This window comes from Lynx canadensis, chromosome D4, assembly GCF_007474595.2.
Source record: "Lynx canadensis isolate LIC74 chromosome D4, mLynCan4.pri.v2, whole genome shotgun sequence".
Lineage (NCBI taxonomy): Eukaryota > Metazoa > Chordata > Mammalia > Carnivora > Felidae > Lynx > Lynx canadensis.
In genome coordinates this window covers 89,012,862-89,030,381 of record NC_044315.2, presented here as the reverse complement: position 1 = coordinate 89,030,381, position 17,520 = coordinate 89,012,862, and the positions used below count along the sequence as shown (strand labels likewise).

Below are 17,520 nucleotides of genomic sequence, written 5' to 3'. Positions count from 1 at the left end.
AAAGTACGCTGAAAATAGGCAAAAAACCCTTTTCAAATGTAAGTATCTGCCCTTCTAGCAAGCAAGAAGGTGTCAGAGGAGGCAGGATATGAAATGCTGGCAGGGCAGTGAACTAGGACGAGGCACCCCGGAGTCTGGTTCTGGCTCCACGATTAGCACCTCATGACATTAGATGGGTCTCCTCGAGCCTTGACGGTTTGGGACGGAATAGCCTCCAAAGCAACTTCCAGATTTAAAGGTTCAGATTTATGAGTCGTTCGTTATTTGCCAGGACCTTAAGCTAAAGACACCTGTGTTCTTCCCCATGGAACTGGCTAACGGGAGAATCTGCCGAGCAGCCCAACTGCAGCCATGGTGACGAGGCCAAGGAAAGTCGCGAGGCCGCCGGCGCTCCAAGCGCCCTTTTTGCATTTCTCGTTTTCCCTTTTCTTGTAACTCAAAAGCAATACAGGTTTTTTTTGTTTTTTGTTTTCTTCCCCCGCAAATATTTCAAATGACAGAGAGGACAGAGTCTTCCGTAAATTCTTACCTGAAGCCTGACAAAAGCTAAACCCAGAAGATGACGTGGTCGTGGTGGCAGCCGAGGTGCCACCGAACACGGAGCCTCCCTGCCCGAAGCCGGGGCTCTGCCCGAACGCGGGAGGGTTGCTTTGGCCAAACAGCACCCCTCCTGTGTTGGCAGAGGACTGTCCGAACGAGAAGGAGCTGGAGCTGCTGGTGCTGGAGGAGGCACCGAAGACGTTCGCGCTGGTAGACGCGGAGGTGGAGGCCGCGGGCTGGCCGAACGCGGGCACCGAGCTGAACCCAGGCTGGCTGAAGGAAAAGACGCTGGCGGGGCTGCTCGTCGACTGCCCGAAGGCCGGGGCCTGCCCGAACGTCGTCTGTCCGAACACCCCGGTGGCCGACGCGCCAAAAGCGGGACCGCCGAAGCCGGAGCTGCTGGCGGGCGGCGTGGCGGCGGCGGTGGCGGCCGCGCCGCCCGCGCCGCCCGCGCCTCCCGCCTGTGGCCCGAACAGGCCCGGCCCGGAGCCGGTGGCCGCCTGCCCGAACACGGGGGCGGCGGACGGGGTGGTGGCCGTGGGGCCGGCGAGCTGACTGAAAGCGGAGCTGGAGCTGGCGGCGGGCGGCTGAGCGAAGACAGAAGAGCCGCAGGTGGCGGTCCCAAACGCCGTGGTCTCTGCGGCCGGGCTCGGAGCAGCGCCAGAAACGGAGCTGGAGGTCGTGGGGGGACCTGGGGTTTCAACGGCCACGGGGACCGCACCCGGGAGGGTGGCCACGGTGGCGGCAGGCGGCCCGGGAGCCGAGAGCGTGGAAGCGGGGGAGGCCAGTTCCGTCTTGACGTCAGGGCCCGAGGGGGCCGCTGGCGTGGCCTCCGCGGCAGGTGTCGCGAGACCGCCGCCGGACGCTGCGGGGCCCGGGCTGCTGACTGCGGGCTGTGCCAGAGCAGGTTCTTTTTTAACCGGGTCTGAAGTCTGCGGAGGAGCCTGGGGAAGCGGGGCTGACGGTGGCTGCCCCAGAAGCGAGGTCGCAGATGCCGAGGCGTCGCCGTTGTCCGGCTTCTCGGATGAGGCCGAGGACGCGGCCTCTTCCGCGCTCTTACCAGAGGACGCGGGCAGGGTGGGAGCAGACCCTGAACTCAGGAGGCTACCAAACGACATCATGGGGAACAACGTAGGCAGGGGAGCGGCAGTTGTGGCTGACGGTGGGGCAGGTGGGGGCGCTGTACTGCTCGTCTGTTGGCTTCCGAAGGAAAAACTAGTCTTGCTACCACTTAGGGACAGCCCACCGAAACCCAGAACTCCAGAGGATCCCGCACTGGCTACGGGCAGAGCGCCGAAAATGCCAGTCGAGGGACTGCTAGTGCCCGTGCTGGTGGTGGCTGCCGGAGGGGCCCCTGTGGCTGCGGTCACAGAGGAGGTCACGGGGGGTTCTGCGTGCTTCCCTAACACGGGAGGGCTGGTAAAACTAAACCCCGAGGGGACGGTTGACGTCTTGGTTGGCTGTGCGCCAGTCGGGCCTGTGGATGGAGCCTTCATGGCTGGCTTTGTAGAATCATCTGCTTGGCCAACCCGCAGTCCTGAAAAACTGCCCAAAGTCTCTCCAGCCAAAGAGCTCGGAAACAGAAGCTCTCCCAACTTGGATGGCGGGGGTTCCGGCTTGCTAGAGGTGGTGGAGAGAGCGATTCCAGAAGGGGCCACAGGCCTGCTGCTTGAAGGCGCAGACTCTGCCGGAGAGGCAGCGGTGGCTCCAGTGGTGGTTGACGCGGTCATCCCCGAGGGCGGTGAGCTTTCAGAAACCGTCTCATAGAAGGGTTTGCCTCCCCCACCAAACGGGAACGCGTCGAGCTGGTTTGGCTCTTTAGTGGGGGGTGCTGCCCCTAGCAAGAAATAGAAATGAGAAAATGGGTTGGATTTAGCGCAACACGACCCATCACATTCCAAGCCCGGTCTCCCCTCGATACAGTAGGGACAGATGTTCAACCACAGCGCTTTTCCTCGGGGACACAGAGTGAAGGCTTTTTCACAGGAGCGCTCGCTCTGAGTATAGCTCACACGGGTGAGGAAGGCAAATGTCCTTTTCGTGACCGTTACGTCACAGCAAGTACACAGCACTGTCTGAATACAGGAAATTCACAGTATTCTCCCAAAAGAGAAAAAAAAGGTATCTTGTCTCATTTGCCCCGGGTGCGCTTTCCTCGAGAACATTTGTGACGCGGTGCTCGCCTATGGACCTCCCGGTAGGCCGGGAGTTGATCCAACGTGGAAATTCCTGCTATGTTTTTTACGGACTAAGAAAGTGTCAGTCCACAGACGACTATTTTTATGCACAACAAAGGGCTACTTCCTAGTGAGCACTTTTACAGAGGCAGTGTGGCCTCCTGGTCAAGGGCACGGGCTCTGGAACCGGGTGCTCTGCCGCTTGCTCGCTGCACCACTCTGGACAAGCTACTTTACCTCTCTGGGCCTCAGTTTCCCCAATTGGAAAATAAGTGTAGTAAGAGTAGCTACCTCAAAGAGCTGTTATAAACATAGAATGAAATACAGGTAAAGGTCTGGTCAAACAGTAAGTGGTTGATAAATAAAAGTAACCCAATTTTTTAGTTTACGAAGTAAAATTGGTCTATTACAGTGTTTACTGATATTTCTAACTCCATGTTGTTTTAAGAAGTCTGGCTGTCACAAATTCTTGGGAAGGCCGCAGGGCCCCAACTCCCCGGGGGCCATTTCCTGTTGTATCACTGCTGTTGTATCATTGCTGTTACGGAGCTGCCTATGGTTCTGGATCGTTGTCTAGTCTCGTAGTGATTCAAATGTTTACAGAATTACCACTGCATTTCCCTACTGTCTGACTTATGACCTCCGCCGGTTATTATTTTGTTCCTCTTAATCCTTTTAGATCACGGAGTTGTTTTTGCTCTGGAAAGTGGGACAGGGGAGAAGATGAGCCTCGGGGGTATTCTGCCACATCTAAGTGGGCAAAGGTTACAAAAACAGTTTAAACAATCACTATTCTAGAAAGAAAGGAAGGAAGAAGACCATCAACCCTTTAAGTGCCACAGACAAACCAGGTTTAGGGAGTCTGCTGTGCTTTTAGCCCCCAATCTGCCCCCAGATCTTAAGGGACCCCTTTTTTCCCAAAACCTCCTCCACTCGAGCTGGCACAGAGGACACGCTCAAAACACGCTTGTTGAGCGAACGGAGGAAAGACGGTCAGTGTGTTGTTCATTATAGGGAAAATCTGGAAATAACCTAAATATTCGGCAGGTAAATGGGTTCAATAAATCACAGAAACTATGTGGCCATTAACACGTGACATTCATATAAGATTTCCAGTAACACTGGAAAATTCGTAAGAGCCTGTGTTAAAGGAAATGAAGCAGAAGAGGAAACACAAAAGAAATACAGAACCTGAGGGGTACGACATGGGATTTTAGAATATATCACTTTCATAGGAAGAGCTTGCTTTTTCAAATAAAGGAAAAATAAACTTAGTTCTTTAAACGGAGAGCTAGAAGGCACTTAAAAAATACATTTGGTTTCTTTACAGGTCCTCAAATTCTCTTAACCATTAAAAAGATGTCGGTTGATGGCTACGTAACAACACACAGAAGGATGAGTGTGTTTGCCGACAGGTTATCCGGGAGAGAAGACGAATCCGGTCTTGTGAGGATGAGCAGATGGAGAAAGGAATTCTAATTCACATGTTAACATCCGCATTTAAAGCACAGGCTTGCTTTCCCAGAAGCAAATCCGTTCCTTGTTCTGAATTTAAAAAGTCAACAGGAGTCCTCCCCTTTAGTTTCTTAAATGCGGCTTATTTCGAAGGCACACTGTCAACACCAAACTTGCTGCAGATGCTTTAAGCAAGACTCAGCAGCAAGGAAAATGTCAACACATCTGTACAAAAACCCAGCACCTGTTTAGAGAAAACACAAAAGAAACGCTGCGCCGTGCAGGGAGAGACTGTACCTTGTGCGGCAGTGACATTAGAAGACGGGGTTGGTGTGATTATCCCAAAATTAAAGCCAGTCCTAGGGAGCGCAAGGAGAGAGGTTAAAGAGGAACAAACACCGAAGGCACAATCCTGCCCTTCTTAATGTTATGTTTACAACTCATTTGTACGATCGATCTGCTCGTAGGCACTCACAACCGAGACGATAAACGACAGCAGAGTAAAAGTGTGGATCTCAGAGGCAGGAAGCCGCTCCAAGATCTCGAGGCGGGGAGCGGCAATCGGTGGGCGAGGCCAGGAGGCCCTGGCTGGGCTCTGCAGCCTGGGTGAGGACCCATGGTGCGGAAAGCTAAGCAGTGACGGAGATGCACCAGGCGTGGGGGCGTGGGCACGGTGGCTGGGGCAGACCGTCTGCCCCGGGACAGAGGCAAGGGAGCCGGGTCAGGGAGAACCCCTTAGAGCCCACCCCGAGATCAAAGGGCTCATCGGGGGCACGCCATGCCGCTAGGGGACGTGGAGGAGAGCACGAACTCTGAGCCCTCGGTTGGGAAAATCCGGTCCGAAACCTTTGTGGACTCCCTCTATCAACCTCTCTCTCTCCTAACATCGATTTTCTTCAGATGTCTTGACCTAAGTCAAGACACCACGGTCAAAGAAGAAATTCGTCACAAGTGGGAACCAGAAGAGATGACCCACTGTGATAAAAGTTCAAATGGCAAATTTAAAACTACAGTTTTAAGGCATCAGGGGCCAAGCACAGCAAATACAGTAAGTACTGTAAGGACTTAGGTTTTGCTTACCCATCAGTGCCTTCCTCGAATGGACAAAAACCATCCAAGAAGATGTGTCAGAAGCATTTTATCCCATTACAAAAAATAATCCTTTCTTTGTCTCAACCTTGGTGACGAAATTTTATCTAACAGAGGTGAGCCACTGACCCGGGGACCCAAACCTTTTCACCTTATTTTAAAAATGGGAAGAAGAGTATCCGTTTGCAGCAGCGAAGACTGTTAAGTGTTTGTAAAACAAGCAATAACTCCCGGCGCCAACCTACTCTCTCAAAGTGGCTCCCAACGATCTTTGAGAGGATAAAACAACGATTTACATTAAAGAAAAAGTAATCTAATGATTTCCCCCTCAAATTCTATTCTAACCCCCTCTTGCCCTCGACGTGTTATGGCTGAAGGAGACTCAGGAAACAATGACATCAGGGGAGAGACTGTGGGAAGCAGAATTCCAGTCCCAAGAGCACAAAGTGAAAGGGCTTCAGAAGCTTTTCTACTGGACCTGAGCACGCAGGCTTTCCACGGCCAAAAACCTTCGGACAGGTTTTTATCTCCGCTCCACAGAGCCCAGCTCCCCTCCGGGAGGAGGAGGACGCTCCGGCCCCCTTCACGGGGTTCAACAGAAGGGCCTCGGGCACAGAACAAAGGCATCCACCCTGTGAGGCGAATCAAGGCTCCCGTGGAATGATGGTCGGAAGACTTTTCCATTTTTCAAAATGACTCAACTTTACAGGTACAGTCATCATTATTCTTAAAGAAATGGGACAGGAACACCTCCCCTTATCTCCACAAGACCCAGATTTCCAAATGGCTGTGGTCCTTCACCACCTCCTCTCAGTGGAATGTAGCGCCCTCTCGAGCAGGAAAGCCAATCTCAATGTCACCCCCAGCCCCCAGATGGCGTCAGAACGCAAAGAGGTCAGTGTCATAAGCTAGAAGACCAACCACAGAACCTGACACAGACCCACTGCTCAAAGAAAAGGAGGCTAACCCTAGAAAACAAAACAAATACATCTATAGTCACACATGTATACACTTGGGATGGAAAATGGGAAATACAGTTCGCCCTTGAACAAGGCAGGGGTCAGGGGCCCCCACCCCCATGCAGCTGGAAATCCACTTAAAACTTCTGACTCCCCAAAACTTAACCACTAATAGCCTCTTGCTGACCGGAAGCTTCACTGACATCATCAACAGTTGGTTGACCCATGTTATGTGTACCGGAAGCTTCACTGACATCATCAACAGTTGGTTGACCCATGTTATGTGTACGACACTCTGCCTTCTTACGATACGGTAAACTAAGAAAAATACTACGGAGAAAACCAAAGGAAAAACACATCCATGGTATTACCGGAAGTTATGGGAAAAAAATCCGCGTGGGAGCGGACCCATGCGGTTCAAAGCCCCGTTGTTCGAGGGTCAAGTGCAGACCTGCATGAAGATGATAAGCTAGTGTTGCTGACATCATATGTGTTACTGAAGGTGGTAAGAGCTCTGGGCTCATTCATATGCATTTAATAAGCAGATACATATACCTACTGACGGTAAAACTGGGGGAAGCTACCTATACGGTTGCTGGCGATCTGCCACAAAAATTAAGTTTGTTACTGACCCTGATGGAGAAAATGAGAAAGGCTTGCTGAACTGCCCAGCAGCAGATGGGGTAGAAGTCACAGCTGTTTCTATCTTGGATGCCCCTGGCCCTGAAATTATGGGAAGAAAAAAAAAAAAATGAGAACATGACAAGAAAGCTGTTAGAAACACTGTTCCAGTTTGTCATTCTCTGCAGGTCCAGCCTGTGGGCCTCACCGTGCTCTCCGACAGGTCAGGTCGACGTCGAGGCCCATGAACTTACTTGCTCGCCGGCTCTGTCAGTGTTAATTCCAAACCAAAACAGGCCACGCTCTCCTCTCCGGAAAAGATACCAAAAGAATTCGAGGGTAGTTTAAATTGAAACCACTGAAAGTAGTTTTATAATTTTATGAGAATTTATAATAAAGTTTTAGAATTATGGAAATATACACTGAAGAAGAAAAAAAAAACCCAAAGAGAAATAGGTTAGTATGTGAAATATCTGAGTAGTGACTTCATGACCATTTGCTTTCTCCCTACCTTTCTGTATTTCTCAGAGTGGATGGTTTTATATTTAACAAATAACGGCTTTTTTAAAAAAATTACAAAGGTCATACGTGAGTATTGCCACACAGCAAAGCTAAAAGTGCAATCCATTCTCTTCCCTAGGTTCAATTTCACTGTAACTGCTCATTAACAGTCTGGGGTATTATCTTCAGTTTTCCCCCTACTGCTCCACTTTAAGAGGGGGAGGAACAGGGAACGCTACATTTAAAAAGCCCAAACCAAATCACACGTTTAAAAAAAAAAAAAAGGACATTCTCCCCAAATGAGTACAGGGTAGAGAATTTTTAAAGCTACTATAAAGCAATGCGGTGTGTATAAGGGTATTTGGTGCAACCTTGGTCATCATCTTGAAAAATCAGAAACGATCTCAACTATCAGCACAATACTGGTAAAACTTAACAGGGTGCAGGTCCTCGGCTGCGATTAAAACAAGTGACGTAGAGCGGTGTCAGATCTGGAAAGATGAACAGAGTTATGTATTGTAATGGGGGGAGGGCAGGTACCAGGTTACAAATCAACAGATACAGGATACACCTATTTTTGTTTGAAAAACAACAGTGAAGTAACCTTCCAGACACGCAGGTTAAATTAAGGGTGGTTATTTCCGGAACTCGAATTTAAGAGACAGCGTTCATTTTCTACCTTATAGGTCTCTTCACCGCAGATGGTTTTGTGCATTTATGGTAGTTTTATAATCAGAAAGACAACAAAGGTACTTCCATTCTTAATTAATAAGAGAACTATTTTGCAAACTTGGAGACAGTATCTTCAGGGAGATTTTTCTACCCTCAGATGTCCTTTTCCTTTGGTTATCCAGCATGTGAAAACACAAGTAAACGTCTAGCAATGAAAGACAGGATTTCACAATCACCGCCGAATGATGCACGTCAGAAATATCTTTGCAAGTCCCGCTGTTTAAGACGTAGGTGAAGCAAAATTTCTTAGGCTTCCTTGGTTCTTAAGTTCAGGAGGGACAAAAAGCTCTCTAAGGTGGGCCTTGAAGAGGCTGGGATGTATGGTCTTTCAAAACTTTCCAAAACATTAGCCAGAAATGGAAACCAGCTTCTTAATCTGAATCCTTAATAATCCTCACGGAATTTTCTTCTAACTGAAAACTTCAGATCCCAGTCAAGAAGGGAGACACGGCTCCCTCCCCTGGAAAGCCCGCCCGGTAACAGCCAGTCCTGCACTAATCCACATTCTGGACAACTGAGGGGTACGCACTAACGAGTGCAAGGCCTATTTACTGAAGATGAACCCAATATCCAGCTTTCGATTCTAGAGAAAGGCAGAACGACTGTGCAGCTGAGGAAAAGACGATGTTCGGAAAGCGGGCGGCTCGGTCTCTGACGGAATTTGCCCGGACACCCACCTGGGAGCATGAGCGAAAACAAAAGCCGGAGCCCAGGGAGTGCCATACACGCAGAACCGTGGGCGGCACAAGGCCCCAGAAGCCGAAAGGAACGCAGGCCAAGTAAAGGGGCAGTAAAGAAGGGGCCAAGGGAAGGGGATGCTGCGAAGACCCCACATCATCAGCATCTACACGAGAGAGCTCTTCTGCTTCGATTGGTTTGGGCAATGTGGACCCCTTGGTCAAAGCACTGACGGTGACTGTAAAAACTACTAATCTGAGCTAAGGATAACTCAGCTCGAATGGGTACTGGGAACTGTGTGAAGCCATAAAATCGGGACACTGACATCACTATCGTCTACTCTGAAATTTTTCTATTACCACAGATCTGTTTTCCTTTCTGCATTTTGCAAGCTTTGAATGACCACTGTGAACCAAGAGGACTCTTCAGTCCTTTTAGTAGAAGAATACAGCTCGAGTTCCACTCCCCTCCCGTAACTTTGATTTTCCGGCAAAAGGCCAGTGAAGACAACACAATTGCTCCTTTTCAGGAAAAGCGTTTTAGGGAAGATTTTTCTCCTACTGCGCTCAAATTTCAGAAGTCTGCAGGGCTGATGAAGGGCTCACGGATTTCCTGGACATTCTTCATTGACTGAAGCCTTCCAAATATCTCTTTACTTGATTTCCTACGTCAGCGGCCTCTGTGATCTAGAATACTAAACTCTCTTGTGGAGGGTTTCTTTCACCTTGATTTTCACTAAAATGAAAATGCAAACTGACCTGAGGCTTTATCACCAGATGACAACTGACCGGACACTGGCGTGGGCCCCGACGGCTTTAGGGAATTTATTAGAGATCCCTGTAACAGAACACAGGCAGAACATTCATGTGAAACCATTAACCATCCTTTAGAATAAAGAAACACGTAAAATGAGAACATAATTTAAAAGTAAGCAAGCATAAACACTTTCATTTAGTTTAATTTTTAAAAACCTTATAATCCAAAGTCAGTATGTTTAAATGCTTATCGTGTGTAAGAGTATATCAGAGCGTGGAATATTCTGCAAGCTCCAAGAATACGGTCTTGCCTACCTAGCTTGTGGCTATTTTCCCAGCATCCAGCACAGTGCCTGGCACACAGGAGGCACCGGAACATCCGGTAATGAATAAGGAAATGAATGAAATGGGTTCTGGCTCTCAGTACACGTATAATAAAATTAAAAAGTGGAACTGTTCAACTTCTCCATCTCCAGCAAATGTTCCTTTACTCTTATTGGTTATGACTTCTGCTTACCCATGTGTTCTCCAAGGTCAACACAGAAACCTCCAGAAGAAGGACCAAATGCTAAACGCTTAAATGCCATTGTAACAAACAGAGAGCCATGCTGAGAACTCACAAGAGGCAAGTGGTGAGGTTCATCTCAAACACAATGTGAAATTACTCCTCTCAGAGACAGGTGAGAGTGGCAGAGAAACCAGGTCTTCTCAGGGAAGGTTTCAGGGATAGCTTGATCTATCTGTCAGCTGTCTCCAATTGTCTTCTTCTGGATTAACTGTTTACTATATAACTATTTACAAGATTTTTGTAAGAGACGATGCTCATCAGGCAAAAGCCTAAGCGTAGACGTAAGGGATACCACTGCGTACGCAAGCTCCGAAAAACAGGGATTGCGGGAGAAAGCCGGAGAAGCCACCCCGCCAAAGCACTGATCCTGAAAGGTACGATGTAAAAGCCACAGAGGGAAGAAGGTACAAGAGGCGGCCTCCAGCTCTGGCTCCAGCATTTCCTAATCGTGTGAGCTTGCATCGGTCACTGGTGGCTCAGGTTCTCATTAGGGAAACACATATGAACACCTGCCCCGTTCTACTGCACACGGTTGTCGTGTGGGTTATTGAAGGTAACGTTCAATGAAAGGAAATCACATGCCCAAATCACCCAAACAATCATGAAGGTACTGGAATTGTGACCCCAGATTCCTAGAGGCAGAATGTCAAATGGCCTACAAAGACAACCTCAGGTCCTGACTGACCTACTGTGTCAAGACTGACATAAATTCTAGGGAAAGGATCACAGGTCTTTGTCGGACTTCTACTTTGTTAAAACAAAGCCGAGACTTGAAACAGCACTGTCTTCAAAGACAGACGTCGCAAGGCCGTTCACGAGAGCAAAAACCAGGAAGTCACCTGTTTAGCCGGGTTGGCAGCTGCCGGAGTCACCGCTGGGTGGGGCGCTTTGGCTGCAGGGTATGGCACCGAAGAGCTGAGAAACACAAAAGCGTACACTCAAGAGAAAGGCACGGGGGTGAAAATGACCTTCATCTCTGTGCCTGCCTTCTAGCCAATAAATGATACCAATATCGGGCAGATTCTGTTTGGGACCCTATCCAAAGTCATGTGACACTTTTCTGAAGAATCGCTTCTTTAAATGAAATGTGCGTCTCCAGCATAAAAGTCAAAGCAGTGAGCTTAAAACTTTTTTCCTTCCTGCCATCCTGAGAATGAAAGTTAAAACTATTCAGAAGGAGAGCTTTTTTCTTACCTGGAGAGTAAGCCCCCTCCCGTCCCCATCCCCGGTTCTACACTCTGGGGAATTTAGAACTCGTACGCCTAATGCTCTTTTCCAAGCCTGAGTCTAGACACGAGTCTAGAATCGTGCCGGATTCTCTTTTCCAAGCCTGAGAAAATGTTCAACTGGACCCACGGGTTGTATATGATCTGCTGTGATAAATGGCTCCAAAGTGTTTCTCAAAGAGGAGACATTCAGCTTCTCACAGCAACCACCCCCGAGAGCCCAGTGCTCACCAGGTCAGCGTACAAGAGATTCAAATGTACCGCTGTTCTGTATAACCTGCACCTTTGCTGCAGTCTGAAAGGGTATCTGCTATTTGTAGAAAAGAGATCTTTACGTTAACTCTGAACGCGGTGTGCAGGGAACGGTTATTTCAGTAATTATTCAGTGGTCGTATGTGAGGGGAAAAACCGGCCTGCTTAATGCAATCAAGGATAAGAGTTCTATTCTCGGCTCCTGGGAGCAATTCATTTATCTGTCCTCAGTCCAAAGCTACCCTGACTGGTAAGTATAGCAATAGTAGCCGTAGGATCTGGTTTTCTTTTTCTCAATTCCCCCTAGGCTAGGGAGGATTGGTATTTTTCCATCAAAAAATTAATGTGGAAGAGGAAAGACAAAAATAAGCTCATGCCTCACGGAAGAAAATTATCAAACGATTTAGCAATCTTACAAGCACCTCACGATTCTCGGCTGGATTAATACAGAGACCTTCCCAAACTTTATTAGATTGAGAGACAAGAAAAAATGGAGTCATTTTCAGTGAAACAAATCCCCTTCGCTTTTCCCTGAAGACAAAAGAAGCTATAAATGTGTTCTCCGAAGAAAACAAGTCTCTGTTCCCCTGAGATGTCCCACCACAGGAAGGAGGAGTGTGCGAGCAAGGCTTCTGGGGCTGAGAAAGCCCCAGGCAGACATGGCAGACTGGGGAAAATGTGGTCTGAGCTCATAAAAATCACAAGGGAAATAATCTTTTATGCTTTCCCAAAGACAAACAAAAAAGAAACTACCAGTAAAAATGAAAGCAGCAACTTATCCAACTTTAGAACATGTTTTTATGCCCAAAACTTAGTTATGACGCAACGGTAAGTTAAACCACGCATGGAACAGGGTGAGTGTCATTACTGTTCCAGTTGCTTGTGATAACGCTATCGAATCCCTCGGGGGTTCTGAGTCCCCAGACACACACCAGGAACTCACACGCTGGGCCGTGTGACAGCCCTGCAGAGAAATGCCGTTCGGCGCAGTTGCTGACAAACCAAAGGACTACACTGGATCTGTCGTGATCCAAGAGAGCGACAGAACAGAGCGGTGACTTAATTCCACTTTCTAGCAGCGCAGGCCTGACAGGGACAGTCAGAACCTCATCTGATGGGCTCCGTTCCAGAAAACAGAAGTCAGAGGACCGCAAGTGGAAGCGGCAATGCACCGGCGCTCCAAGGAGACACCTGACAGCAGAGGTCTGCAGATGACGTCGCATTACCGGTGACACCGGTGACACTTGAGTGTTTTTTTTTTTTTTTTTAAATGCTTTTTGTAAGCTTATTTTGAGAGAGGGAGAACATGCACAAGTGGGGTAGAGGCAGAGAGAGAGGGAGAGAGGATTCCAAGCAGGCTCCCTATTGTCTGCACAGAGCCCGATGGGGGGCTTGATCTCATGAACCGTGAGATCGCGATCTGAGTTTAGATGGAGCTTAACTGACTGAGCCACCCAGGTGCCCCTCGAGTGCCACTTTAAAACATGTGAATGAGGGGCGCCTGGGTGGCTCAGTCAGTTGAGCGTCCGACTTGGGCTCAGGTCATGACCTCACGGTTGGTGAGTTTGAGCCCCGCATCGGGTTCTGTGCTGACGGCTTGGGGCCTGGAGCCTGCTTCAGATTCTGCGTTTCCTCCTCTCTCTGCTCCTCCCATGCTCATGCTCTGTCTTTCTCTGTCTCTCAATAATAAATAAACGTTAAAAAAAAAAATTTAGAACACGTGAATGAGTAATGGGGTCTCTCCGGTCTTGGATGGTGGTTCCTGGAGAAAAACCCTTCCAACAGAATCTAAGTTCTCTGGCTCCCCATGCCCCAGACCACTCTGAGAAAGACTAACTGCAGGGGAAAATCCAAAATATCATAAACACGGGAAACTGTCTCAAAGACTGCCTGGAATGCAGAAAAGGCACTCTGCTCTCTGTCACCTGCCACACCCTATCAGAGCCACCCGCACAGGTGGGCTGATGTGTGTGTGTTGTAGGGGTGCGTGTTCCACACACAGATATAAGACTGAACTGTTAAGTCTGTGAAGCATTAAAATGTCACCTAGGCCCTTTCTTAATGTTCTTTAAAGGTTAATGAACTTCACCAAGGTAAATATACTGTTGTGAAAGGGGCCAACTACTCATTCTTCTACCCTATTTTAACATTTTTCTTAAAGTAATCTCTAGACCCGACGTGGGGCTCAAACTCACGACCCTGAGATCAAGAGTTGTGTGCTCCACCAACTGAGCCAACCAGGCGCCCCTATTTCAACATTATAAAGGGCTTAAAAACCAAGGAAACTGGTTATGCCCTAGTTCGATACATCTTAATCCTGACCACGAGTATCTTGTTATGTACTCACATCCGACATAGCGGATCTAACCCACGAAAGCTACTCAAGTTAACCAATGAACTAGGAATTTTTGGTAATAGTTTAAAGACAGGTAAGGCAAGTAAGGAGACAGGACAACATCTCAAGAGCAAATGAAGAAACAGAGCAAACAGAAATCAGGAGAGAAAAAGAAAGATGATGATAGAAGATACGGAAAACAAAAGCCATCCGTCCATCTTCTCACCTGTCAGATGGGCAGTCACCCTGAAGTCTGGCCATAAATGTGACACCCCGGGCAGAGATACGGGCAGGCAGGCACCGTACAAGGCTTGTGGGAAGACAAATAAATGTGCTAACAACAGTCACAATTCCACACACGTAACTATCCAAGCACACAGATGCCTCCTTGGCCCCAGCAGTCCTGCACTGGAGAATTTATCCTACAGATACAGCTGCTCAAGTGGGCAAAATGATCAATGTGTCCAATAGGATTCCTGATAACAACAGAAGATGAGCATCCCCAATGTCAATCAGTGGAAGGGGGGAGAAAAGAGCTATCAGTTCATTTTTAGGAGTTTCTTATGTTTGGCAGTGAAGATTGTGACTGCCGACTGTTGTCCCCTATTGGCCAATTTTATGTCCCTGAAGACTCAGATATTATCCAAGATATCATTAAAGGTCTTCTAACTCAAACTGCGGTTCTTGAACGTCCAGATGTCAAATAACTTACATAATGTAAACTGGAGCTGCATTAGAGTTCTGAAAAAGATCTATGTTAAATGTAAACACAGGATTCTGTTACGAATTTATAAGGACGTGGAAAATGTCCACAACTAAGTTTCATGACGAAGCTGAAACAGGAAGTTACAAAGCAGCATGTATTCCAACTTTACTTTAAGAAACAAAATTTTCACACAATAAAGATGAATAAGTAAATAGAATAAAGATTTTAATTTTTTTATCTGGTTTTCATAATGTCTACAATGAGTATTTATAATGAGAAAAACCTTGAGGATCAGTTTTTTAAAGGTTATGGTCATTACTACAGTTATTTTTAAAGTGGGGCAACATCTTTAAGTCAGTGAAAGAAAAAACTGTCAACCCAGAATTCTTGGTGAAAAGATCTTTTAAAAACAAAGGTGAAATAAAGCCTTTGGCAGACACACAAGAGCTGAGAGAATTCAGATCTACACCTGAAGAAATGTCAGAGGAAGCCCTTCAAGCAGAAGGAAACCCAAACAAAGAAATGAAGGACACCGGAAATGATAAAACCACCCATGTAAGCAAAAGAGGTTTTTTTTCTTCTTTGGATCTATTTAGCGGTGTCTGGGTGGCTCAGTTAAACGGTTAAACGTCTGCCTCTTGATTTCTGCTCAGGTCATGATCTCACGCATCCTGAGTCTGAGCTCCGCCTTGAGCCGCACTGTCAGCCCAGAGTCTGCTTGGGATCTTGGGATTCCCTCTCTCCCCTTTTCTTTCTCCTCCTCCCCTGCTCACTCCCTCTCTCTCCCTCCCTCTCTCTGTCTCTCAAAAGTTAAGTAAATATTAAAAACAATCAATTTAAAACATAATCAACTATTTATAACAACATATCATGGAACTGATAACGCAGGTAGAAGGAAAATGTACAAACAATGACGATATTGCAAAGGTGGGCAGGGCAGAAATTGAAGAATACTGCTCTAAGATTCTTATGTGATACCTTAGTGGTACGGTGTCACTTGGAGACAGACTGGGGTAAGTTAAAGATGTGCACTGTAACCATAATGCAATCCCAAAGTTAACACACAGTGTTATAACTGATAAACCAACGAAAAAGATAAAAGAAATCATAAAAAATATTCAACCCAAAAGAAGCTGCAGAAAAAGAAGAATAATGGAACAAAGAAAAGATGAGACAAATAGAAACCAAACAGCATTATGTTGATTTAAACCCAACATGATATAGGGGGGCCTGGGTGGCTCAGTCAGTTGGGCGTCCGACTTTGGCTCAGGTCATGATCCTGAGGTTCATGAGTTCGAGCCCTGCGTCGGGCTCTGTGTTGACACCTCGGAGCCCGGAGCCTGCTTCAGATTCTGTGTCTCCCTCTCTCTCTGCACCCCCCCCCCCCCCACTCATGCTCTGTCTCTCTCTCTCTCTCTCTCTGAAAAAGAAACATTAAAAAAAAAAACAACCCAACATGATATAATCACATTGAATGTAAATGGTCTATGCACTCCAATTAGAACAGATTGGGTGCCTGGGTGGCTCAGTTGGTTAAACGTCCGACTCTTGGTTTCAGCTCAGGTCGTATCTCATGGTTCGTAAGTTCAAGCCCTGTGTTGGGCTCTGCACTGACAGTGTGGAGCCTTCATGGGATTCTCTCTCTCTCCCTCTATCTGTGCCCATCCGCCCCCCACTCTCTCTCTCAAAATACGTAAACTTAAAAATAAAAAAAAGTAAAAGCTAAGTAAAATGAATCTTGACGCTTACTTAACACCAAGACAATTTAATCGGAGGGGGGGGGGGGTGTCTTTCCAACAAATGGTACTGGGACAACTGGATATCCACTTGCCGAAGAATGCAGTTGGAGCCCAATGTCACACTATTTACAAAAATTAGGTCACAATGGATCAAAGACCTAAACGTAAGAGCTAAATCTAAAACATTTAGAAGAAAACATAGGTGTAAACCTTTGTGACCTTTGACTGGGCAAGGGTTTCTTAAATACGATTACAAAACCCAAAGCAGAGGCAGAAAAAAACAAAAAAATAAACTGAACTTCACCAAAATTAAAACTTTTGTGTTCCAAAGGACACTATCAAGAAAGTGAAAGGTCACCTGAAGAATGGGAAACAAACAATCCATTTTAAAAATGGGCAAAGGATCGGGGCGCCTGGGTGGTTCAGTTGGTTAAGCGTCCGACTTTGGCTCAGGTCATGATCTCGCAGTTCGTGGGTTTGGACCCTGTGTCGGGCTCTGTGCTGACAGCCCTATGTCTCCCTCTCCCTTCCCTGCTTGTGTTCTGTCTCCCTCTCTCAAAACCAAATAAACATTAAAAATAAAAAAAGAACCAGAAGCTTCCTGCTGAAACCACGGGTCATCACAACTATTTATTAAAGCTCACAGACTTTTCTACTAAAAAAAGGTGAATTTTACTATATATAAATCGTGCCTCAATTTAACATATTTTGCTAAAGTTAAAAAACAAAACAAATCAGATCAGGTCACACACCTACCCCAAAGCATCCAACGGTCAGCAGCCAGGTCCTGACCGAGGTTCACTAGATATTACCGGATACGGGAATCCACACCCACCTAACTCCCTGACCTCCTCTCCCCGGGCCCTCTCTCCCGCTCCGGCCACCGGCGGCCTCCTGGCTGTCCTCAACCGGCCAGACTCGCCCCTGCTACAAGGCCCTGTGCTTGGAGCTTTCTTCCCTAAGATATTCACGAGGCCTGCTCTCTGACCTTTCGGACTTTACTCAAATGTCAAGTGTCAAAAGCCATGGGAAGGCCTAATTTTACGTACGACAGGAAGATGCAGCTTCACGGGGCAAGCAAACAGGGTCTGGTGTTTCTGAGATACTTTAGTCATGAGCCATGGAGGAGAGGCACCTTCTTTGGCCAGCCTCTTTGAAACGGTAGCCCGTACCCGGAGGACCTCCTT

At 47.4% G+C, this 17,520-nt stretch overlaps 1 protein-coding gene across 9 annotated transcripts in view; it reads right to left on the bottom strand.

Moving 5' to 3' along the window:
• The window catches only part of NUP214 (nucleoporin 214), a 95,219-nt gene that overhangs the window by 29,155 nt on the left and 48,544 nt on the right, over positions 1-17,520 (bottom strand). For 8 of the 9 annotated variants that reach the window (XM_030294494.1, XM_030294495.1, XM_030294498.1 and 5 more), the window contains exons 25-29: positions 10,915-10,990; positions 9,511-9,589; positions 6,853-6,943; positions 4,470-4,531; positions 530-2,377 (exon numbers count right to left, since the gene is read on the bottom strand). In XM_030294494.1, the coding sequence (XP_030150354.1) occupies positions 530-2,377; positions 4,470-4,531; positions 6,853-6,943; positions 9,511-9,589; positions 10,915-10,990 (2,156 nt within the window). The remainder of the gene's footprint in view (positions 1-529; positions 2,378-4,469; positions 4,532-6,852; positions 6,944-9,510; positions 9,590-10,914; positions 10,991-17,520) is intronic. The other variant, XM_030294501.1, reaches the window with a different exon arrangement.